Source organism: Denticeps clupeoides, chromosome 16 (genome assembly GCF_900700375.1).
Source record: "Denticeps clupeoides chromosome 16, fDenClu1.1, whole genome shotgun sequence".
In the NCBI taxonomy this organism is placed as follows: Eukaryota; Metazoa; Chordata; class Actinopteri; order Clupeiformes; family Denticipitidae; genus Denticeps; species Denticeps clupeoides.
In genome coordinates this window covers 84,155-110,035 of record NC_041722.1, presented here as the reverse complement: position 1 = coordinate 110,035, position 25,881 = coordinate 84,155, and the positions used below count along the sequence as shown (strand labels likewise).

Below are 25,881 nucleotides of genomic sequence, written 5' to 3'. Positions count from 1 at the left end.
TATCAGAAAAAATAGTAGCTCTGGAGCTTCAGCATGCTTACTATTTTACTCTGAGCTTCACTTCATGACCTTAACATTCATTTAAATTTACACACATTATTTCAGCATTTCCACTGCACCAAAGTGTTGTGCAGGCATAAAATGATACACAGATAAACACAGATTTAAGTTCCAAGCTTAAACATCCAAGCTCAGGGACACAATGGTAGTAAGTGGGATTTGAACCTTGGTCTTCTTGTTCATAGGCGAGTGTCTTGCCCACTAGGCAACTAGCACCCCTTGTGGTATTTGTGACTCAGACATTCTGTTCTGCAGAATGTGTGGGCCTTTAATGAGGTGCTGAATGTGCAGTGTGGGCGAGAGCTCCACAGTGGTCTTACGGTCACCATCCACTCAGACAGTCTATTATAGTGACAGGAGCAGCAGACACCATTGTCACTATGCTGAATGAATTCCTCAGTATGGAAACACTTGTGTCTCTTCAGATTTACACAGTTGCACTTATTAAAATTAAATCACTCCTCACATAAATATTAATTAAGCCATTAGCGCTAAGCATACATGGACAGTTATATGGAGTAGACTCTGATTTTTAAAGCTGTCATTTATTGCTTCTTCATGAAATAATTTTTCCCTAAGTACATCCAGAGGATGTATATATTCTTATATACAGAGGATATACAACATCTTATATACCTTTGACCTTACATGCTCAATGTCAATTATAGCATTCGGAGTTAAAAACATATTGCAATAAATTTACATTGCATGTGGTGTGGCGGCTGGTGCTTACTTGTGTCCAAGTTCATGTGCTACAGTGAATGACACAGGCAGGCCCGTGTCCTCATTGATGCTGCAGCTGCGATGAGGCTGACACATACCGGCCACATGTGACAGTCCCAGTGTCTCACATGGTGAGTTTATCAAGGCACAGATGTCTTTCCTGCTCCAAAAAAAAAAGGATTTTTTGGTATGAATGATTCCCAGTCTAACCATATCCTTCTTTTTCTGCTAGATGTGAGTAGGTACAGTAAAAGCCAAAGTGACATGGCTAGTATGTATGATCATGAACATTTAATATAGAACAATTCCCTGGCCACCTCAATAATATGAGCCAGATGGAGGCTTAGATGGAGGCTAGATGGACACTTTTCTCCATTGCAGAGTCATAATTCTGTCATAACTCTTCCTTATAACACATATGTGAGTAGCAGAAATGCAGGCTGGCACTCAATATAATATCATTAGAGACCCCTCACACCCACTGAATTCTCAGTTGCCCCAGCTGCAAAGGTCTTCTTTGTTCCTAAATCTCCTGAAACCAGCCTATTAACATTTTCTGGCTTAAGATATTTCACTATGAAGAAACTTTTTAAAATATTTAATATGAAAGATGAACATCCATTTACCTGCTTGCTTCAAATTCAAATTTTATTTGTCACATACATAGTCATACATGGTATGATATGCAGTGACATGCTTTGGCGACTGCTACAGACCACAGTATTGCAAATATTACAAGTATACAACGATCACCAATATGCAAATATTGCAAACATAACCAAATATTACAGTTTTATGTCTTTAACATAAAACTTAAAATATGTGTAACAGGTAGGGTGGAGGTGCGCAAATGAGTGAAGTCAAAGTATAAAATGAAAAAGTGAAAATTTTGTGCCAAAAAAAAAAAAAAAAAAAAGACTAAAGAGTTCTGGGAGGGGATTGAGTCCCGAGTGATTGAAAGTGTTGTTATTATAAGTGTTGTTATTGTTGAGAGCTCGAATAGCCTGTGGGAAGAATCTCATCCTCATTCTCTCTGTACTTGGAAAAAACAAGGCAGGTCCATAAAAGGCATTTTGTATAGTTTTGTCAAGAACTATAGACAATGAACTAACTATTCAATATATAGGGCCCTATGAAATAAGTTTAATTTCTTTCCTAAATTAATTTCCATTTTAATTCTTCTTAATCCCATGTCTTCCGTTACAAACATATTAATTCACCTAAAAAAAAAAAAAAGTGTTTATGGTGTAACCTGCAATGTGACAAAATCAGATATAATCACTGTGAACCATTTACATGTAAACAAATATGTGCATTTCATGCAAAGACCTATTTCACAATATTACGCATCAGTACTTCACATTTGACCATAAGAAAACGTAGCAAATAAATAGGCATTGAGAAGACCTGGAGAGAAAAAAAAAAAAAAAAAAAACTTGTGCCCACTTGTATAATGAACTGGAACCAAGATAATAAAATCACGTTTTGAATCAGCTGATTTGTTGTGTGACTGGCTGGTGCTAGTTCTCGTCTCTGTTTCTGATATGAGTAATTGACTGCAAGTGGTCGTCACATATGTTCTTCAAAAAGAGTTGTTCTTCCGATTCATAAAATTGTTTGGGTATTGTGCTGTTCTAAACTTAGCACTAAGAGTCGAATTAGGTAATTTTTTGAGGATATCTGTGTTCCCGCAAGGCAAGCGTAAACGTTGCGTGAAACCGATCAGGCAACAGATTTGGCACTGACAGCCTTTTCTCCCTGGGCACCTATCACCACTTCACTTTCACCTGACTTCAGTGAAAACAAACTGGATGGTCCTTGAGGGATTTCATTTTGTGGAAGAACTGCAATTCAGTCAAGATTTTCCTGTGCCATTCCAACAACATTTATTTCTTACATAGCCATAATCAAATACATTATGTCTCAATGGGCTTTGACAAAAAACCCATAGGAGAGAGAAAAAAGAAACTAAGAGAACTTGAGAAGGAGTGATATAGAGCAGGACACCCTTCCAGGGAAGAGTGAGCCTGAAATGGGTGTCAGTGCAGGGTCGTTCAAGAAGACAAAATGTCCTACAGTTGTAGTGGTCAGAAAAATCCAATTTTCTTTTGTTACCGTACACATCCCATCAATTTTCAGGGTTTAAACTATTTGCAAATCCAAGATGTGTCTTCAGCTGGTGAAGAATGAATGTTAATGAAAAAGAGAGGAAAATACAAAACCAGTCTCCTGTGGTCTGAGGCAGTGATAGTGAGTTGCAGATACTATTGGTGGAGAAGTGGTTTTGTGGAGTCCGGCATGGACATCACCTCAAAATGCTTATCCTTAACTGGTAGTGGCCATGGCATACTTTCTCCAGCTACTACAATAGTCAGACTCAGGAAATTCTGGATCTGCTCTTTGGCCACCTCCAAGTATCCCTGCCATGTGTAGTTCCAGGCCCAGTGGTCCTCCTGATAGCGTGAGAGTGGGCGAGTGGGCTACCGTTCAACTGTAAGCTCTAATGTTAATGTCAAATGAATTAATTTCAAAATGAATAGCAAAACCAAAATCCCATGGTCCATAAGGGTGAACTGGACTGTGCAGGGCGGACCAAGCAGGTTGGTATTTTAAAGAGTACTGTTTGCACCCTTAAGGTCACGAGGAACAAGTGTGCACCATTTTAAAAAAAGTTTAAAAATGAACAAAAACAAACAGGCACAGAGGCCAAAACAGAACAAATTTCAAGTGGATATTAACAAAAATCAACACTTTGCACATCAACACATGCAACACAGAGGTGTGACCAGAAATGGAGAAAATAGGGATCTTATATAAGAAGGATTATTGGACACACATGGATTTACTTCTTTTACAGGTTTCATTCATCCAGAATGCAGTCTATCATCGGCTGCAGACACCTCCACCATCACCGCTGTTCCACCTCAGTCAGCTCAGCCTCTTAACACTTCATACACACACCCTGCTCACTGCTCCTCACCCTCAACCAAAGCATCGAGTACACATCCAGCACACGGTTCCAGCCTGTCTGTCTCAAACATCCAGGTCAGGAGGGAACTGAGGAGGATAAAAGTCAGAAAGGCAGCAGGTCCAGATGGCATCAGCTCAAGGGTCATCAGGTCCTGCGCAGATCAACTGTGGGGGTGATGGAACACATTTTGAACCTGAAGCTGGGGAGAGTTCCACAGCTCTGGAAAACCTTGTGTGGTACCAGTGCCAAAGACTCCACGACCCAAAAACAGCTACATGCCAGTGACTGATATCCCACATGATGAAGACCCTAGAGTGGCTGGTCCAGGCTCAGCTTTGACCCCTTGTAAGCTCATCACTGTACCCACTTCAGTTTGCCTACCAGTCTGGCACTGGAGTGGATGATGCCATCATTCACCTCCTACATCGTTCCCTGTCTCACCTGGAGACCGCTAGGACCACTGTGAGAATCATGTTCTTTGATTTCACCAGTGCCTTCAACACCATCCTTCCCCCTATCCTGAAGGACAAGCTGGAGCACACAGAAGTGAATAATCACCTCGCAACTTGGATCCTGGACTACCTCACCACCTGACCGTAGTATGTGAGAACTCGGGGCTGTGTGTCAGACAGGGTGGTCTGCAGTACAGGAGCCCCACAGTGAACGGTTCTGGCCCCATTCCTTTTAACCTTCTACACTGCAGACTTCACCTACAACTCCACCAACTGCTCTCGAAGTTCTGATGACTCTGCAATAGTCTGCCTCATCAAGAATGAGGACGACAAGGAGATCTAAACTGGGACTGGTGCCAGCAGAACTACCTCCAGATCAACACTAGAAAGACCAAGGAGATGGTGGTAGACTTCTGCATGCCCAAACATCCTCCAATGCAACCTCTGAACATCCAGGGTATGGACATTGATGCTGTGGAGAGCTACAGGTACTATGGTGTTCATCTGAACAATAAACTGGACTGAACACACAATTCCGATGTTCTCTACAGAAAAGGGCAGATCAGGCTGTACCTGCTGTGGGAGGTAGCATCTCTGCTGGGGACAGGATGAGACTGCTCTGTTCTAGGATGCCCTCTGTAGGTGGCTAAGTGGAGGTGGTGAGTGATAGGAGAATGGTGGCTAAGCTGGTCGCCTGTTGGACAACATCTCCCACCCCATGCAGTAGACCCTGACAGCACTGAGCAGCTCTTTCAGTGGCAGTGGTGATGTGGAACAGAGAGATTCAGAAGGTGTTTTCCTGCCAACCGCTGTCAGACTATAATACAGCTAACTGTACTTACATAGACTAACAAACACACACATCCAGAGCACCATTTCTGATATGTGTGCTCTGGAGACACACACACACACACACACACACACACACACACACACAAACACACAAATACACACAGCTGTATTATAGTCTGACAGCGGTTGGCAGGAAACACCTTCTGAATCTCTCCGTCCCACATCACCACTGCCACTGAAAGAGCTGCTCAGTGCTGTCAGGGTCTACTACATGGGGTGGGAGATGTTGTCCAACAGGACTGACAGCTTAGCAGCCATTCTCCTATCACTCACCACCTCCACTGAGTTCAGAGGGCATCCTAGAACAGAGCTGGTCTCTGATATATTTTAAAATCACATCCACTGTTTTTCTCCAGACAATATTTGTATATTGAACCTTTTATATTATACAGTTGGCATATTCTCTATGCTATTATTTTTGCTGCTCTTATCTTGTACAGTCCACTTTCTGCCCAGACAATGTAAATTTCCCACTAGTGGGATTAATAACGTTTCATATTATCTTATATTTTAAACATAAGGGCCATTTAAATGTGGGCATAAATTCTTGAACCATCAACTTGCTGATGTACCTGGTAAGTAGCACAGCCACATCATGATGAAGAGGCTGATCATCTCCCTTTGGGTTCAGGCGTTTCTGCCACTTACAGAAGCTGCTAAGGCTGTGGTCTGCATGGTGGGTGATCTTCAGAGCCTCCTGAAAAACACCAGGTTAAAAGATGCGTCAGGGAATGAAAAGAATAGGAAATATAAAATGTGTTCTTTCCAAACAGTCCATGGCCCCATTTGTTCCCAAACAGATGGCTTATGCAAAATGATGCCCAAATTCATACACACACACACACGCAACTTCCATCAGCATGTCACCTGCCCCACCAGGGGCGATAGGACATTGGGACCACGTTTTTTGTGTTATGACTGTGTACGTGACAAATAAAATTTGAATTTGAACAAAACTAGTTAAATTCTGATGAATGCTTTTCCTCAAACCTGTAATGCTGTAAAAACACATTCACTCGCCTTGGCTCTTACCTCATCTTGCTCTAGTAAAATTAGACGAACCACCACAATGTTGATTGCATTGCCAATGCTGGCATCCCGAAAAAGGCCTGCAACCTGAAATGTAAGAATGATGAACAAAATTGTGAGCAAATGACCCATCAACAGCCATACACAGTTCAAAATTACTAGAGGTATTTCATTTGTTCATCAGATCAAGATCATCAGCTCAGAGCAAGGAGAAGGCGGGGTTAGACATGTCAGCCGTGTGGAACTATTTCAAAAGTGAATGAAGATGACAAAACAAAGGCGGACTGCAAAAAATAAGACAGGAAATGATCGAGTACATTGCATTGAGTGACCAGCCACTCTCGGAGGTAGAAAATGTGGGTTTCCTGCATCTCCTCCATGTTCTGGATAGGATGTCACTGTGGATATTTGGACCAGCAGCGTTAGCCCCGTGATGCTAATTAGTATAAACTCCCAGTGGATAGACGAGAATTGCACGCCACAACGGTTCCGCGGCTCGCACACCAGCCAGGCTATAGCGCATGTGTTTGAGGAAATGCTCCAGACATGGGGTATACAACATGCTTTTCTTTTTAAATAAATGTTCTTATAATGTCCCTATTTTTGTTAAATTATATGACTGAAGCTGTTACCTGTAAATATAAATCATGTTTTTAGTAAGTACTCGGTATCGGCGAGTACTGAAATGCTTAAAAAGTGGTATCGGTGCATCCCTAAATTTTACCCTACATAACAAATGAAGTGAGGAGGGCAATCAAGCCCTTTATTTTGTACCTGAGACAGCATCTCTACATTTAAAGACTATATGTCTTCAATAGGCCAATACACAGTGTGGTAGTTAAAAGACTTTTCTGTGCGCTATTGCAGAATTATCTTCTATTGCCTTTTGTTCTCAGACACTCACAATGTTCATGACTGAGAGGACATAGTTCTCCACCCCCTTGCCATGGTACTCCACCATCTTGGAGTCAGCCACCACCAGCGTCTCCACCCACTTTTCCCTGCTGATGGAGCGCTGGAGGATTCTTCGTCTTCTCTTCTTCCTCTTCTGGCTCTCCCAGTATTCCCGCCCTAGCTCCCAATGCTTCAGACCTCCAATGGAATCTACAAAGAGAAGGACACACCAGAAGTGATCTGCACAGGGTTGGAAGGTATTGGCTAAAAAAAAAAAATGCTGCTCTTTTAAACTACAAATTGATAATGATGAAAAATCCTGGGTTTTAGACTGTAAAAAATGTACTCTGAAAAGGTTGTGGGAAAAGCTGTGTTGGCACAACATAATGGTTGCTTGTATAATTTTTGTTATTCAGCTATTATTTGGGGAAGTGGTGGCCTAGTGGTTAAGAAAGCGGCTCAAATCCCCATCTGCCAAGGTGCCACTGAGGTGCCACTGCTCACTAATTGTGATGGGTTAAATGCAGAGGACACATTATGTTGTGAGCACTGTGTGCTGTGCTGTGTATCACAATGACAATCACTTCACTTTTACTTACTATAGTTTCAGCAAAGCAACAAGGTCCTAACACCGGTCACTCACAAGACAATCACTGCAGCACTGTATCTGTATCGTTGACCACATCCATAGGTGCTCAGAGCATCACTTCAAGCTCAGAGTAATCATCTACTGAATTAATGTTACAACAAATTCACAACTTGCTGGACACAAACAATGACAACTTGGCTGCTGTTTGAGATCATTTGATAAGATATCATTTGTTGCCAACATAATTAGCATCAGCTTTTAAATGCCAAGTGTCTGTAGTCTAAATATAGTCTCATCTCTCTCTCCAAACAGGCTAAATAATTGTATTTAATAGTCCGTGCCATGTGGTGGTGGAGGGAGGTTCAGTGGAATGTCACTCTTACTGGCCTTCAAGAACTTGAAAGCCATTCTTGGAATGCTAGAAACACCCAGTTTGTGGGCAAATGCAACTGGTATGAAAAACATGTAAATGCTACCATAACCACAAAGCCAATTTTCAAAAATTCCATTCAGGATTTACTTTGAGGAAAGCGACCGAATAGTTCATTATCAGTAATGAAATATAGTTGTCAAGTACGGACAGTTCACATGTTTCAGATGATGTGACATTAGCAGACACATTTTTAATAAACGTGAAGGCAGCTGCTTTCCCCTTTTTGGATTCCATATTTTAGCCAAACACAGTTCTAGACCATTTTGGCTTGTTTTCTTCCCTGAATGAATGTACCGTTAATAAGTTATAAGTGATAAGTTAAACTATGGAGCCCTGGCAAAAGGCAAAAGTGCAAGGCAAATATGTCTTGGGATTCATACATAAATGGTTTGTTGCCACTGTATGTTGTCTGCGTTTCTTTAAATCATAGAGACTTACTTAATCATCCTGGTTTGCTTTGTGTTGTTGGTGTGTCTGTGTGTGCTTTCCCTTTTAGGGGGAGAGAGGAGATTTTTGGTGTAGAGGGAGAGAGAACCTCACATATACCTCTCCTTTGTTGTTCACGTTGCCTAACCCCGAGACAGGAACATGGCTATAGAATAAGTTAGTTTGTAAATGTACGTATGTATGTGTGTTTGTGTGTGAGGTGTGTTACCATGGACTCCGCAGGTACCGCTGATAGAACCCTCAGTGGTGACTGTAGGCACCACGCGGCTGTTCTCCAGAGAAACGCGTCTTCTGTAAATGACATGGGCCTGCTGCACTGTCTCTCCCTGAGCCGGTTCCAGAGGCTTGATGAAAAAGTCATCTGCTGCCAGTTTAAACAGCCCTGTCTGAAACGAGAAAGCCATTCAAGTCCATTTTTTGCCGCACAGAAGCTGTTTGCTCAACCCTAGAAACAAAGCTGCATTTGAAGCTATAGAAGGTTTGATGTACTCAGACCCGGTGCTTGAAGTGGGAAGCAGTACCGGTGTATATTTCAGTCCTTAGGGTACCACCACTTCTCACAAGTTGTCCTGTTACTGGGTGATCGGCCATCACCCTGAAAACTATACTACATAAAGCCAGAATGCAGGATGCAAACTGCGGCTGTATGCATGTTCATATGTACGTAATTAAGTTATCGCCAAACACTCCACCTGCCCTACTGCAGCACATGCAGAAGAATTACAGAATTTTGGCAGTAAAAGGATTCAGGGGTGGAGAGAGAGAGGGGAGAGCAGTTGCCTTCCAAAATCCATTTTCATTTCTGAGAGAGAACAATCTATGGTCCCGGTCAGTTTAATCAATCAGTGGAATGGGGTTCTGTTTCATTGTACAATCAACCGTTATTATATGGATTTAGTCATTTTAACTATCAATAGACTAGTCAATTTCAAAAGTTGTTCATGTCTGACAGCCCAGTGACAACTGACACTGAAATCCAGTCGGCTGGACTGATCAATTTGAACAGTTCACTGAACGATTCGGATTGGTTGGAAGAGATCACTTGCAAACGCTACATCACACCTACATACTGGTAATTGCACAAATTGAAGAAAAAAAAAGATGATTATTGACGTTCTTTAATTATGATCTTTTTTGATTTGTGCGTGTATGTATGTTTGATATGACAGTAATGTCTCAACGACTCTTGCATTCCGGGTTCAGTGAGACAGCATGCTGACTGTCGCTAATGGAGACGAGCGTTTTACTATTACTTTCTTAATGTTTGCTGGGAATTTCAGATTTATAAGCACTTATTTAAATTTTATTTTTACCGCACATGAGTGTGTGTGTGTGTGTGTGTGTGTGTGTGTGTGTGTGTGCGTGTGTGTGCACACGTATAAAGAGAAGTCACAGTAAAGAGACAAATCTTACTACGACTCCTCATTCATCGCTCTCAGTGGTTTTTCTTAGTGTTAATTCACAATCCTGCATGAGAACACAACAGAGCTCATTATTCCACACAACATTTGATGCCTTACTTGGTTCATATATGCTATATAGCCAAATATTCGTCAGAAATTGCCTCGCTACTAAATATCTGACAGTCAACTGGGAGTAGTTTTAGATAACAGCAAGCAACTGGGGGAAAAAAGCTAAAACCATCCAAACATTGGGTGACCTTCAGATTAGAGAGTACAGACAGTTTCATCAGCTACAGCCAAGCCTTCATTCACCAAGTGCAATGCAAAGCGCTGGATGCTATGGTGTACAGTGACACCGGACTCTGGACAGCTGGGACGTCTTCTCTCAACTGGCAAATCATGCTTTCTGTCTTGCAATCAAAATGGCAAGTTCATGGCATCTCAATCATTTTGGCAATATAGTGTACATGAAAGCTAATTTCATATCTATGTTTTCCTCTGTATTAGAAACCATGAAATGATTCATTACTCACCAGGCCATCACAGGTACTAATGGCTGCCTGCCCCTTCACTTTGCCATCTCCCAAAACTTCACCCAGGAAGTAGCAAATGGACTGATTGGGGCTGAAAAGTTTAGATCCGTGCATGCCACCACCATTTCTTCTCTCTGTGACAAACCCAGGGGCCAGGAGGTGTGGGTTGAGGGTCAAGTTGAAGTACAAGGATTGTCCACCAAAGAAAAGGGAGTAGAAGACCTGAGCTGGGCTCCCAGTGCTGGTCTCCCGCCTCTGAATTCGACTGACATGGTGTGAAACACAGTTGGAGATAAAATTCCCAGCTGAATTCACCTTTACAGGATGGATAACTTCGTACTGAGACAGCCCCTGCAGAACATTTTCTAAAGAGAAATACATAAATGACAAAACTATAACTCACATGGGTGCCTGGGACCGAAACCAGTCAGTCAATCTTCAGCCTGATAAAACAGATTGGTGATCGACTGATCAGTCGGACATATTCCAAACCAATCCTGCATACAGCCACAGATAAACCAAAATTATGAGGCGCCTAATGAAGCTGCTGGTTTAATCTGCCATTGAATCACAGTGCTGGCGCTGCTGCTGTATCAGTACCCCTTGTAGGACCCCCTTTGCTGGCAATGACACTGTAGCAGTACCACGAACCTCGAACTTCGGTACGACCCGCATTAAGTGCCGAAAAAGTGACAAAAAAAAAAAAAAAAAAATAGATTATTATTTTTTTTTTTTAACCTATTGATATTTTTTTGTTTTCCCAAAATTGTACGTGATCCGTAAATTGGACAAAGACAAGCCATATGTCAAAATGTTGGCCTTGTATATCTAACCATCTGAACACAAAGTCCCAAAAAGTCGAATTATTGGACTAGAATAATAAACGCGTTCTGAAAACACTTTTTGGGGAATTGCGCACGAACTGTAAATCCCACCGAGCCAAGCCATACAACAAACCATGCAGAACAAAATGCCTCATAACTTGACGTAAAATTTGTGTGTGCATGCTCAATCGTGTCATCGCAAATTCTAAACAACCTGTTTTTTCACACTTTTTTTTTCACGACCTACCAAAACAAACAATATGTCATTCTTTAAACTATGTCCGCTGTTTCTGTGCATTTCAAGGTCTTAGAGTGGCAGTTTTTTGGGTTTTCCCCAACACCTGTTGGCAGCACCGACTCCTCCCATATGAAGATCAGACCCGGGTCGCTAGCTTCAACGGGTATCCTCAGGGAGCCAAAAACGTATTCCCAGCACAATAGTAAATGGTCTGTCATTTCTACATCTGCCAAATATATAGACTTTTAAAATAAAGTGCCACCTGAGCTTCCAGAACAATAAATAATTTCTTTAAAAAGCAAAAAAAACATTACAAATACAATACATTTTCATTTCAATGCAAAAATGTGAGCATGTCCGCATGCTCCTGGCTCAGGCTGCCCTTTGAGGCTTTGTTGCCTGCTGCAGAAAACAGACGCTCAGATGCTGTTTATGTGGCAGGGATGAAGAGGTAAGAAGTGAAGTGATTGTCATTGTGAAACACTGAGGCACACAGTGACACAACGAAATGTGTCCTCTGCTTTTAACCATCACCCTACTGAAAAACAGTGTGAAAGGGGAACAGTGTGTGGGGATGGAGCTTTGCTCCGTGGCACCTCAGCGGTTTGGGATTCTGATGTCAAGTGGGCTGACGAGCTCGCTGTTTTGTCGTGGGAGGGGAAATGGGTGGGTCAGACCTGACATCTGCTAAAACAGAACACGTGTGACGGCCTGGTCAGAGCTGCCGCTGTGGACAAGGAGTCTGTTTTAGCACGTAGAAAAAAAGCACGTAGTGTTGAGCACGTGCGCAGACCACTGCTTGCTGCCTACTTCCATTGGTGGCGTCAGATAACAAGAGTTTTTCATAAAAACATGTGGTGAATTATGGCCCATGTGGCCTTGTATCTTTCCTCTACCTCCGCTCCACTCTGAACTAAAGATTTTTTAAAATAATCAAATCATTATGAAATTCGTTGCAGACTCCTTAAGTATTGGATTTTTATCGATTTAATCGATTAATTGATGCAGCCCAACTATGAAACACGCGAGACCAGTTTCTGTGCAAGACAGTTCATTGTTTAGCATGCTAGAAAGGTCAAAATACTGCACAAGAGGGTTTCAGTGCAAAAGCCACTTTCAGACAGATTGTGGCATTGCCATTTTGGCCTTCAGACCAGACAGAAAAATCAGACATCCAGTGAAGCCGCGATTCTTGGGCCAGATTTCAGCTCAAAAAGTAGGCGTGGTTCATATCACCACTGTGCACCACCCTCACAATCCCACCACATCATTTCTATTCCTCTTTATTTCAGTTTACTGAAATGTAGGTCTACAGGTATCACGCCCTGTTTCTACACTGCCAACATCAAGCCGCATTCACTGTAAAACACACATGCTATTATCATTCCAGATTGTTGCTTTAGTTAGACTGTTAGTTTAAACTTACTCAACACCTCCCACGTGCCAAACTATAATGCAACCTTCCTTGCACAGAAACTGGGTCTCCCTCGAGTTTCATCCTCACGGAAGGAGCAGCTCATCCTTTCTGCCTTAATACAAATATTTTAGAAATTGTATTCACTGTTCTCTGTTCCAAAACTTCTGGAATCAGCCCAAAACATTGCAATCGCTGCATCCCTACTATGAATGCACCTTTCGTTGTTGATTAAAAATGAATTATGTTATCATTATTTTGGTACCCCAGCTTTTATTATTGAAGATCATAGTAACATGGTTACTATGGCAGTTAAGGAAGCAGACTCCTAACTGAAAGGTTGCGGGTTTGAATCACAAATCAAGGTGTCACTGGGGTCCCCTTGACTGATTCCACACACTGCTCTCATTGCACCCCCCCTCCCCAAAATAAAGCGTGATGGGTTAAATACAGAGGACACATTTCACTGTGTGCACCATGACGTGTGCTGCAGGGTATTACAGTGGCTGATACATTCGCGGTTTTGTGTAAATGTTCTGGGTCTCTTCATCAGGCAACATGAAAAGTTTTAGAATAAAGACTCGAGATTATATAAGATCTCCACAGCTGGCCGTGTTCCCGACATCTGCAGCCGCACCAACGCGTCTTTATGGCGCTGCGTTGCAGTAAAAACGGTTCAGCTGTTAACCTTCACACGGCTTCTGATAACTTAGAAAGATATAAAGATATAAACGTACCAAATTGTTTTTGGAATCCGGGCATTTTCCTGGATTGGAGCAGAGTGAGGAGCGCAGCGGTCAGTATGAGGTGCAGAGCAGAAGCGGGAGGCGGCATGGTGCTCTCAGACCATCCACATCTCACTCCACGTCCAGCCTGGAACTGGTGAACTCGTCACCAAGCGCCGGTCACGTCCCGGGGATTCACGACCATTTCACGGAGCAGCACAACTCGGACTCCGGCTAAGCCCCGCCCTCCTGCTAAACCCCGCCCTCCCGCTCGCGTCACGTGACGTTTCTATCACGGCATTCAGCAACGAACATTCACAAATATCATTTATACCTTACAAATAAATGTAACACCGTTCACAAACTTTTCCCATTTTTCTACAAACTTCAAAACGCTGTTCTGGGTGTAGACACTGCTGGGGATCGTGGTGTTAACGTGGCGTCTGTCTGACAGGAAGTTGGGGATCCTGCTGACCAGAGAGCTGCTCAGACCCAGGGTCCAGTTTCCTGTCCTCCAGGGGATCGTGGTGTGTAGGGTCACAGAGGATGAGGATGATGAGGTGAAGTTGCCCAGTGTGACTGCATGGCGTCTGTCTGACAGGAAGTTGGGGATCCAGCTGACCAGAGAGCTGCTCAGACCCAGGGTCCAGTTTCCTGTCCTCCAGGGGATCGTGGTGTGTAGGGTCACAGAGGATGAGGATGATGAGGTGAAGTTGCCCAGTGTGACTGCATGGCGTCTGTCTGACAGGAAGTTGGGGATCCAGCTGACCAGAGAGCTGCTCAGACCCAGGGTCCAGTTTCCTGTCCTCCAGGGGATCGTGGTGTGTAGGGTCACAGAGGATGAGGATGATGAGGTGAAGTTGCCCAGTGTGACTGCATGGCGTCTGTCTGACAGGAAGTTGGGGATCCAGCTGACCAGAGAGCTGCTCAGACCCAGGGTCCAGTTTCCTGTCCTGCCTCAAGGGAACAATGGTGTTGAATGCAGAACTGTAATGAACAAACACGAGTCCATGCCCTGATAAGGCTGTCAGGGTGTTCAGCTGCTCAGTATTAAGTGGTGGGTCACAATTTTATGGTTGGTTGATGTATGCTGTGTTGGCGAATGAATGAATGAACACTTCTGATGTTAAACACACAGTATGAGGGCCCTGTTGGTATCAAGAAAAAATCTCACATATTTCATTATGGTTTCTTTAATCATACAGGTTATGGGCTTAATTCTGAGAAAAATAGTCAGGTTTATGGTCCAAAAAATACAGATTGATTTGGCCCAGTTGTGGGATCTTATTCATGCACAGGTTTGAGCAGGTGAGCAGACTTCGCTGAGAAATACTTCACTGTTAAACAGATTCCACCTGGTGGATAGAGTGGGGAATTTGTAAGTTATACTAAAAAATGTAGTTGGCGTTGGGAATGGCCTCATCACCTGGAAAAATACTTAAGATGTGAAAACATGCAGGATATGCAACTGGGCACAAGCATGAAGAAGGAAAGGCAGGAAAGTATTCTTTTAACACAAAAGACTGAATATAATTTTAATGTGATAATATTCTGAACTTTTATATAATTTATTGTAGCGTTTGCAGCCAATAGGGCTGGCCTAATTTGCATAAGGACCGCCACCGTTAGGGTGAGTGTTGGGGGATTTAGTGGCCTGTTGCCTGGTAGTATAAAGTGTCCAGAGCAGCTAAGAGCTGTATAATGATCCTGAGTGAATACAGTACTTATTATCCTAGACTAATACCAGATTTGAAAAGTGTAGGATAATAGAAGGAGTTACTGAGATATTCAGAGAATCAGCTTCTTATGTCTCCCCATCACAAAGTCTCTTTACATCAATATGCAGAGTTATAAATGTATATACTTAGTTCTAGTTGTACACAAATATGAAATTCCAATATCTAATTCCATTTTAATAAACAGGTTGTACAATGCACATGTGAAAAGGCCGTATTACCTTCTGTGGGGTTGGCCTAGCAGCCTAGCGTGCTGCTATGAACCAGAAGACCCAGGTTCACTATCACAATCACTTCGCTTCCACTTACTCCTTTGTGTATTACGAAAATGGATTATTCATTTTAATAATATGTATTCAGTTTGAAAAAATGTTGTGTTTGTGTGTAGCTTATGGCAACTAAAGGTTAAGTGGACACTTGTAGCCAAGTTCAAGGGTTGTTGGGTTGTATGGTGATAATGTGGCATTTTTAGATCTGGACACAGTGGAAGGCAGTTGTCTCACAGTTTTCCAACTGTGCTCCAGTGTGCACTATGTGTTTATTAAGTCTAGGGATAAAGTGATATTTTTTGCATTGTTTGTTTAATTTAATAAATAAGTATTTTAATTTCAATACAAATTGGGATTTTTTTTTTTTTTTTTTTTTTTTTTTTTTTTTGTGGACAAGCACAAGCACAGACGTCCCACGACAGCTCGCCGGATGTGGCGGAACCGGCCCCCACATTTGTAATAAGAAAACCTTCTGCTTTGTAAGGTTCAAGGCTCGCTCACGAGATCATGAGAATGCAGTGATTGCAGCGTGGCAGACGAGAAAGAATGGTGCACGGCATGCTCTTGGGTAAGCATTAATTCAACGAGAATTGCTGGTGTCTTCCTCCTGTAAGTCGCTTTGGATAAAAGCGTCTGCAAAATAAAGTAAAGTAAAGTTAATTCAACATGGCTTTTGTGGAACACGATAAATGCATAACATTAGAGGAAATAACCGAAGAATAAATTGGTTAGAAAAGGAAAGTAAAATGAACTGAAAAGGTTGCCAAATGTAAACTTAAAGTTATTATGTAGCCAAGCTAAATGGAAAATCTGATTGTGGGACTGGCTAGAAGTGGCTGTAATTCTGCACCAAGGCTGAATTTTGGAATCAGAAGGTTGCTGGTTGGAATCCTGATCTGCCAAGTTACCACTGAGGTGCCACTGAGCAAAGCACCGTCCCCACACACTGCTCCCCGGGCGCCTGTCATGGCCGCCCACTGCTCACCAAGGGTGATGGGTTAAATGCAGAGGACAAATTTCACTGTGTGCACTGTGTGCTGTGCTGCTGTGTATCACGTGTGACAATCACTTCACTTTCACTTCAATTTCAATTTCATATAAAAGCAAAAAAAAAACCTCAGATGACAGAAGTGAGGCGTCACGATCATGTAAGGTGCAAGTTTAATGACCTTGTTGCTGAAGATAAGGAAGTGGGAATGCTTTGCAGTGTTATGAAAGCACAGATTGACATCATCAAATTATAAATCAAGTAACAGAGAACATTGACATTACCTCCATTTAACATCCCAAGTTTTCAGCCACTTGATTATCAATTGTGTATCAGAGCATTTGAATATGGTGTAGAGTCATAGACAGAAAGTTGTAAAGATTGCTTATACTTTCTGGAGTAATTTATGAATGGTACCTGAATGGTACCTTCGTACCTGAAGATAGACGTTGTTTCTGACAGCATGCTGCTGTAATATGAATGAGATAAAGACATGGAGGAGTTGGATAATGTTGGAAATCTAAACATCATCACAACAAAGCTTCTATACAAGCTAAGGTAAGAAATATGGTTTCAATGCAGAATGAAGAAATGTTGGTCCACGCCTTTATTACATCAAGGTTAGATTACTGCAATGCATTACATTTACATTTCCCGTATCCAGAGCGACTTACAACATGCTTTCAAGTTACCATCGATGAAGAGATCAATTCCGGTTCACTAGGACCCCAACTATGAATACATCTATTTTATTCACTCTGTTGTAGATTCTGTACACAAGTTCGACAACAAGAAAAAAGTTACAATTTAATCTAAATATTCTTTAAAGAGGAAGGTCTTGAGCTGCCGTGTGAAGGTGCTCAGTGACTGAGCTGGAAGTTCATTCCACCACCGAGGGGCCAAGACGGAGAAGAGTCTAGATGAACGTCTTCCTTTTACCTTCAGAGATGGAGGGACCAGGCGAGCAGTACTGGAGGCTCGGAGTATACGAGGTGCAGTGCGAGGTGTAATAAGGGCTGTGAGGTGCTACTCCATGTTTGACTTTGTAGGCCAGCATCAGTATTTTGAACCTGATGCGTGCAGCTACTGGGAGCCAGTGGAGGGAACGTAGCAGAGGGGCGGTGTGGAGAACTTGGGAAGGTTGAAGATCAGTCGTGCTGCTGCATTCTGTATGGGTTGTAGAGGTCGGATGGAACATAGTGGTAGACCAGCTAGAAGGGACTGTCTGGATGTTCTAGTAGGTGCATGAGTAAACTCCAGCTAGTTCAGAATGCTGCTGCCTGGTTATAACTAGAACCAGAAAATACAACCACATCATCCCGGTCTTACAATCACTGTACTGGCTACCTATCAAAATCCTACATTTGACCTATAAAGTTCTTAATGGTCTCGCCCCACAGTACCTGAGTGAACCTTTAGGTACACTATAAAAATTGCTGTAAAAATACCATTGATTTTCAACAGCATTTACCATTTTTCTTAAATACAGGCAATTACTTTTTATGTCAGAAATGACACTGAGTATAAACTGTATGCTGCTGTACACTGCAAAATTGCTGTAAAAATACCATGGATTTCTAACAGCAATGTACTGTTTTATGGTTCTGTCTTTGACATTTATGTTTATGCCTGAAATGACGTCATCAACATCATTCTCCAACCACAATACTTGGCGTAGACAGGCAGTCGATTTTTCAGAAAAAATAAAATGAACCCACTCTTTGTTCAGAGGTTCGCATGACAGAATAAAAAAAAAAAACAACAACATGTATTTCTTATGTAGCCCAAAATCACATACAGTATGTCTCAATGGGCTTTGACAGGCCCTACAGTTGACACCCCCCACACTTGACCCTTCTGCACACAAGAGAAAAAAAAGAAAGGAAGAAAGGAGTGATACAGAGAGGGACCCCCTTCCAAGGTAGAGTGAGCCTGCAAATGATGTCAGTGCAGGGCTGGTGATGTATGATAACACAAAAGATGCTTACTGTTCATCACCCCTCCCTCCCCTGGGAAGATCAGATCACAACCTGGTGCACTTTGTCCCTGTGTACGTGCCCTTAGTGCGCAGGTAACCAGTCACCAGAACAGTACAGAGATGGTCTGAGGAGAACGAGGAGGCTCTTAAGGAGTGTTTTGAGTCTACTGTGTGGGCGGTGCTTTGTGATGACCACAGGGAGGACATCAACAGCCTTGTCACCTGTGTCACCGACTACATTAACTTCTGTGTGGATAACACCGTACCCACCAGGACTATGCGGTGCTTCTCCAAAAACAAAACCTGGATTACCCCAGAAATAAAAGCCATTCTTAAGCAGAAGAGGAGAGCCTTCAAATCTGGAGACAAGGAGGACCTGAAAAGAGTGCAAAGGGAGCTGAGAGGACTGATCAGGGAGGGAAAAGACAGCTATAGGCAGAAAACAGAGAACCAGCTTCAGCACAACGTGAGCAAAGTATGGAGAGGCCTCAGAACCATCTCAGGCCACAAAAATCAGAACTATCTGCCGGTAGTCACTTTTTTAACAGGTTTGATTAATCCAGAATGCAGTCTTCAACATCAGCTGCAGACACCCCAACCCCCACTGCTGCTCAACCTTAGCCAGCTCAACCACTTAACACCTAATCCATGCACCCTGCTCACTGCTCCCCACCCCCAAACAGAACTTCCTCTATGCCTCCAGCACACGGCTCCAGCCTGTCCGTCTCTACCATCCAGGATAAACATCAGAAAGGCAGCATCAGGTCATCAGGTCCTGTGCAGATCAACTGGGTGAGGCGATGGAGCATATTTTCAACCTGAGGCTGGGGAGAGTTCTAGTGCCAAAGACCTTGTGTGGTACCAGTGCCCATGCCCAAGGACCTCAACAGCTAGAGGCCGGTGGCTCTAACATCCCACCTGATGAAGATCCTGGAGCGCCTAGTTCTGGCTCATCTTCGGGTATGGACATTGAGGCTGTGGAGAGCTACAGGTACCTTGGTATTCATCTGAACAATAAACTGTCCTGGACTAACAACTCTGATGCCCTCTACAGGAAAGGTCAGAGCAGGCTGTAGCTACTCAGGTCTTTCGGAGTGAAGGGTCCTCATCATCTCTGCTGGCGACAGGAAGAGACTGAACAGTCTGATCCGGAGGACCTGCTTTTTTCTAGGACAGCTGACTACACAAACACACACATCCAGTACACCATCTCCACTTCTCTTAAGTGCAATATGTCTATATCTACCTACTCTGTACATCCAAATACATTATATACTTTTATATTATACACTTGACATAGTGTCTGTGCTATTGTCTTTTGATGCTCTTATCTTGTACTGTCCACTTCATGCCGTGACAATGTAAATTTCCCACTTGTGGGACTAATTAAGGATAACTTTGGATAAGGATAATTTCTTATATCAACACACTACTAGCTACATTCCTGCATGCCCTCTCAGATCTGCAAATAAAATGAAACTTAAAAATACCCTCTTCACAGGGTCTCCATTTCCAATCAACTCTGTTCTCCTTGTCGCTGGCTGGTGGAACAACTTGCCCTGATCCATTCGACCAGCCGAGACTACCACCACCTTTAACAAGCAGTTAAAAACCCACTTGTTTAAAAAGTATTTCAGACAATAACACATGCACATGCACATACACTGCACAAAATTTAAAACTTTTTCCTTGTCTAGCAATTTCTGAGCATGTTCTTTTTCTGACAAGTTGGGCCTTATCAGGGCTCTTAGTTTTATAAACTCAAAATCTATAGAAATCAAACGAGAATTGCTGGTGTCTTCCTCTAGTAAGTCGCTTTGGATAAGTAAAGTAAAGTAAAGTAAAGTACATTTTGTCCAATTTTATCTCTTAAACTGGACAATGCAGATTTAACCTGTCATATTGGCCTAGGTGGCGTGAGATCTGAAAATATCCATAGTCGTCTCATACATTTCAAAGATCATGTCACTGAAGGCAACACTATCAGATAATCTTTCAGACACTGATAAAACATTTGCAATTAAATCTACGTTCACTTCCCTTGTGTCACGAAAACATAAAAATTACTCTTTTGGACTCAATTGTAGATCCAGGCTTCACTAACAATTATAATGATGAATTCTGTGATAGCCACTTGAGAATCGCAGTCAGTCCATTAATGAAGAAATAGAGGTATACCCATAAAAAAGTAGATGAAAAGCAATTTCTGTGAAATTTAGCCTTGTTTTAGCTCAAACTACAAACAAAATTGCTTCTTCCATCCTCTGCAATTCAAACTATAATTGACCACTATCACGACATACATGATATGAATCAGTCACACCTGATATACAAACTTCAAGATAAGTTGAGTTCACTTACACTTTCTGAAGCTGATATAACTACTGTAACCAATACCTTGAGAACTGAGGATCTCCACAGGAGTTGCAATACCAACACACTCAAAACTGAGTTTCTGTTTGTTTTAGTCAAAATGAGTCAGGTAATGAATGCTTTGTACAGTATCTTCCATTGAACTAAATTTATTATGGTAGATTACAATGATCAGATAAGACTGTCAGTTGCTCATCTCAACTTTGATCCTCTAAATACTGTCATTAGTCATGATGTGACATTACAAGGGACAACATATAGGAGCAACATATTTGTTGTAGTAGGTTGTAATTATGATGGCCTTGTAATTAAATAAAAAAGGAATTCAGCATTGTACTTTATCACCGAAATATATCAGGCTGTTACATTAATGCTTATCACACTACACCAGTGTTGGATGCCTACTGCAGTGTCAGTCATAGACAGCTGCTTGATTATTACCCACTGCATTAATACTTTGTTTGTGCCATGTCTTTGATAACTCTTCACCATTCAATCTCTACATTTTAGAATCATGTCATCCATCCAAGGTGAAATAACGGTTATCATTCTCAAGGCTTTACCCAGCCTTTCTGAGGACATTCAGCAACACATCATTACTACTCTTGAAGGCTCACGTTTGAAATCAATTGAAGACCTCAAGTATGTACATCAGGATGACATCAACAACATGTTGCCTGTTATACAGCAAAGGAAACTTCTTGAGTCATTCAAAATGGGTAATTATAATCAATCTAGTGTTGCTAGTTCTAGTGTAGTTCAATCCAAATTGATGTGTCTTCCAAATTCGAATGCATATGGGAAAAAATTACGCAATATTTTTAATTTCATTTACATTTTACATTTACAGCATTTATCAGACGCCCTTTTACAGAGCGACTAACAATCAGTAGTTACAGGGACAGTACCCCCTGGAGCAACTTAGGGTTAAGTGTCTTGCTCCGGGACACAATGGTAGTAAGTGGGATTTGAACCTGGGTCTTCTGGCGAGTGTGTTACCCACTAGGCTACTACCACCCTTAATTTCATAATTACGTGTTGTAGAAACTTCTACAGTTACTCTTCATCTCCAATTCTCACAACTGGACACAATGCAGATATTGGAAAGACAAGATGAGTTGTCAGCTGTGTTCACTGCTTCATCCTACACCGCTTCACATCAGGAAAAAAGATTCAATTGCAGACACAGAGAGGACAACTAAAAATGGTAATAGACAGATAGTGATGAGTTCTTTCACATGTACCAAGCCCAGACAGTTTAATCATATTGGGGCCGGAGAAAATGAAAATCATACCATTTTTATCATACCATTGCAGGTAAAAAGCAAGAAAGAAAACGTGAAGTTTTAAGCAGACGACGGACCATATGCTGTTAAGACAAGGCTAGCATGGACCTTTATAAGAATGTGGCAGTTGCTCAGGTACTAAGAAAACCAACAAGATGTTAGTGAATCGAATTTCTTTTGACCAGTCTAAAGGATTTATGGATTAATGTTTAAAATTGAGCAGAGATCATACAATGTAAAATGGAAATTAATCTGCCATGATGATTTCATCACGATGCTGTGCTATTCACTTATATCTCAAAATAATGAGATGAGACATCAAATATGTAAAGAAAATAGAGTAACGATCAACTGATGAAACACCAATCCCAGAGAGGACCGGAGCAGAGGCGGTACGCCGTTGGTACTCAGTCACCAGAGAGGGGTCAGGTACTCCCATGATCTGTTCAACCGGGTAGGCTGGACCTCCGACGATGATCTGTGGCAGCGGCGTGTCCGGAGCCAGTAGGTGAAGTAAAGTGAAGAAGGCTTGATGTAACTGACGTGAAACATGGGGTAAGCACGGATGGTAGGTGGAAGTTGAAGATGGTAGGTGATTGAGTTGAGCCAGCTGAGGATCTGGAATGGCCCGATGAAACAGAGGGACAGCTTGTGTGACTCGGTCTGAAGGTAAAACCCTTGGGGGAAGAGCCACACTCCCTAACCCACTCAGACGCACAGTCGCCGAGGATGGCGACGGTCATGCTGGGCAGAGGTGTGACAGGTAGATGTGATGAGAGCAGACCGTGCTTTCCTCCAGTTGCGTCGGCAGCCACGGATCAGCTGACGGACCAACGGGGGATCCCCTGCGGACACCTGGTGGGCGAAAATGGCTGGCTGGTACCCATAGCACTCGAATGGGCTGTATCCTGTGCCAGAGGTGACCTGCAGATTTTTGGCCAACTTCACCCAGGTGAATTGTTTGTCCAATGCAAAGCACCACAGGTAATGTCCCAGCTAATCAAACAGTGTTTGGTTAGAGACGGAAGATCGGATGATCATAAGAAAGGAGGCTGAATAGTCAAGAGGATACAGGACTATGACGCTCTCACTTACCACAAAAAGGGGAGCGGAGGCTCATCTGCTTGTACGTTTTTTTTGTTTGCTCTGTGTGTATTATTGGAAAGATTGGCTTTGTTGTGTGTCTGTATGTTGTATTTAGAACATTCTGAATTAGAATGTAATTAAAGAAAAGATTACAACATCATATGGGGAATGAGCAAGAATGTAGGCACAGTCTTTTAAGTGTTTTGTGTTCATTTGCTATGAAATAAAAAATGTCCATAGTCTCAATGTCCATAGTCTCTTGGTTCCCAGTTCCAGTGTTTTTGTTTTGTTATTTAGCAATTACAATATTTTGGTTTGTGGTTCAAAATGTAATAATAAAATGATTTTCCTTAACACTGCGACCTTTACTCTTGCCATTATTATTTACCTTATATTATCCAGATATAATAAAAAGTGTTTACATATAGCTTTCCATTATACAATCAGCCTTTGCAATATCTACCCTCCTAAACCACCTCCTTCACCTATAGGCTTTACTTATTGTGAGATGCAGCCTTTCTGTAGATTTTATATTTACACTCCTCACACATGCACTTTACCTGTAAATTACTATTCTTCTGTACTTCTGACTAGATGATAACTGCTCAGTTGGCTTTATACCTGTTGTAACTTTACAAAGCCGAGTGTAAATTAGGTCTTAATAATGCATTTTATTAAACCCTCTCTTTACCCTGAAATTAATGATAAAAGCTGTTTATTCGGTTCCATGCATTTGTAAAGTAAAGGCGAGATTCATCTCCCCACTTCGCGCTACTCTGCGCCGGTACAAACACAGATAAACATCAGATGCATTTTCAGTAACATCTTGTTCAGCGTTGACAATTTCCACTTATCAAAACTCAAATAATGAATCATGAATGTAACGCAATTAATGATATTAAAATGTTTTAAAGCAGCGAACGTTGCCAGAGTAAACAGAAAGAAATCTCTTGTGGATCTGCAGCCAGACCCTTCTCGAAATGATATAAATATAATACTAGATTTTCCTGATTGCCCTGGTTGTTTTCAACAGTTATGATTGGTATAAATGTATCATGGCCCTGTCATGTTCTGTTTCTTTTATTTGTTGTTTCATGTCTCTTGTCTTTGCCCTCCATTCAGTATTCTTTATTTATTAAATTCCCTTGTATGTTCTGACATTACAGAGGTACCTGATTCTGGAGATAAAAGGAAAGCAAGGTTGTACAAAGTCATCAACCTCACAAGTAAATCACTCGACCAGTCAGTGACTGAATCAATGCATGCTGCCAGACCACAGCCCATTTTACATTCATGTTCATGCCGATCTGTTCAGGTTTGGTCACCTGATTGTTTAAGTCGATCAGACAAGGTATGGTGTGGTGTAGATGCATTGAAATTGTTAAAGCAGGTGTGGAACAGCTTGCCGGTCAGTGTTCAGGACTCAGACACAGTCTCAGTGTTTAAATCTAAACTCGGGCCTTCTGTTAAAGTCCCAGACACAGTGTCAGTCATTAAGTCCACTTTATCACACAGTCACCCTGTTAAACACAGACAGTGTTAAATTCACCCTAGTTAGGCCGTCCTAGTTAGGGTACCGGGCCTCTGTAGCACCAATATACCATTATAACCACATATTTCAGTATCGGTCGTACAGTGCAACCGTCTGCCGCTGCTTCTGTTTGTTTTCTCCGAGACACGGAATCAAGCACCCAGACTACTGGCAGATCCCAGTGAAGAGACCAGCAAATAAATCCTGGTTCCTGACAACTGCTAAACAAGGACATACCATGAAACAAACCAGAGGGTCACCACAGCCACCACCACTGTAACATCTACAGCTTCAGGGAATTTCAAGTGGAGCAGTAACATCATAATGGACAAGTAATGTACACAACGACACCGGACTACACTCTGGACTTCACCTCTACAACTGTAGGCCTTTTTCTCTCACTGGACAAACAATCACCAACCCTGCACTGACACCACTTGCAGGCTCACTCTACCCTGGTCCCTCTCTGTATCACTCCTTCCCAACGTTTCTTCCTCTCTTTTTTTCTCTGTCCTAGAGTTTTTTTTTTGTGTGGAGTTTTTCCTTGTGTGCAGAAGGGTCAAGTGTGGGGGGTGTCAACTGTAGGACTTGTCAAAGCCCATTGAGACGTACTGTATGTGATTTTGGGCTGTTGTAATGTTATTGTTGTAAATATTTTGCGTTTGTGTCAGACAGGGTAAAATATGTATTCATGTGACAGTGAAACTGCCGAGGGATATGTTGATAGAAGTTAAGAACTTGCTTTAGAATGATGAGTAAAGTATGATGGAATAACTATGCTCCAGCACAGAAGCAGGCCCTGAAGAAAGGCATGATAAATTACAGGCAAATTTACCCTACATTAGTATCTGGGAATATAAAAGGGATTTCAGTCAAAGGATTGTAGACCTAATTAGGACTTGTGAGCATGGGTAAGTCATGAAACTAAAATAATTTCCTCACCCATGTTGTGATTGAGATTGAAATATAAGCCCTGTCTTTTTTAAGTACATATTTGAGTTATAAAAGATACAGGAAAACTAGAAGTCAAATTATAAAATTTTTATT

The 25,881-nt window shown here is 42.0% G+C and overlaps 1 protein-coding gene across 9 annotated transcripts in view; it reads right to left on the bottom strand.

The window, feature by feature from the left end:
- adamts7 (a disintegrin-like and metallopeptidase (reprolysin type) with thrombospondin type 1 motif, 7) overlaps window positions 1–13,820 on the bottom strand; it is a 49,563-nt gene extending 35,743 nt beyond the window's left edge. For 3 of the 9 annotated variants that reach the window (XM_028956016.1, XM_028956017.1, XM_028956024.1), the window contains exons 1-7: window positions 13,600–13,820; window positions 10,387–10,751; window positions 8,659–8,836; window positions 6,992–7,191; window positions 6,091–6,174; window positions 5,631–5,755; window positions 794–943 (exon numbers count right to left, since the gene is read on the bottom strand). In XM_028956016.1, the coding sequence (XP_028811849.1) occupies window positions 794–943; window positions 5,631–5,755; window positions 6,091–6,174; window positions 6,992–7,191; window positions 8,659–8,836; window positions 10,387–10,751; window positions 13,600–13,696 (1,199 nt within the window). In that variant the 5' untranslated portion in view covers window positions 13,697–13,820. Of the gene's footprint in view, window positions 1–793; window positions 944–5,630; window positions 5,756–6,090; window positions 6,175–6,991; window positions 7,192–8,658; window positions 8,837–10,386; window positions 10,752–10,789; window positions 10,830–13,599 lie in introns of those variants that run through there. The other 6 variants (XM_028956021.1, XM_028956019.1, XM_028956022.1 and 3 more) reach the window with 6 other exon arrangements.
- Window positions 13,821–25,881: the final 12,061 nt, after the last annotated feature.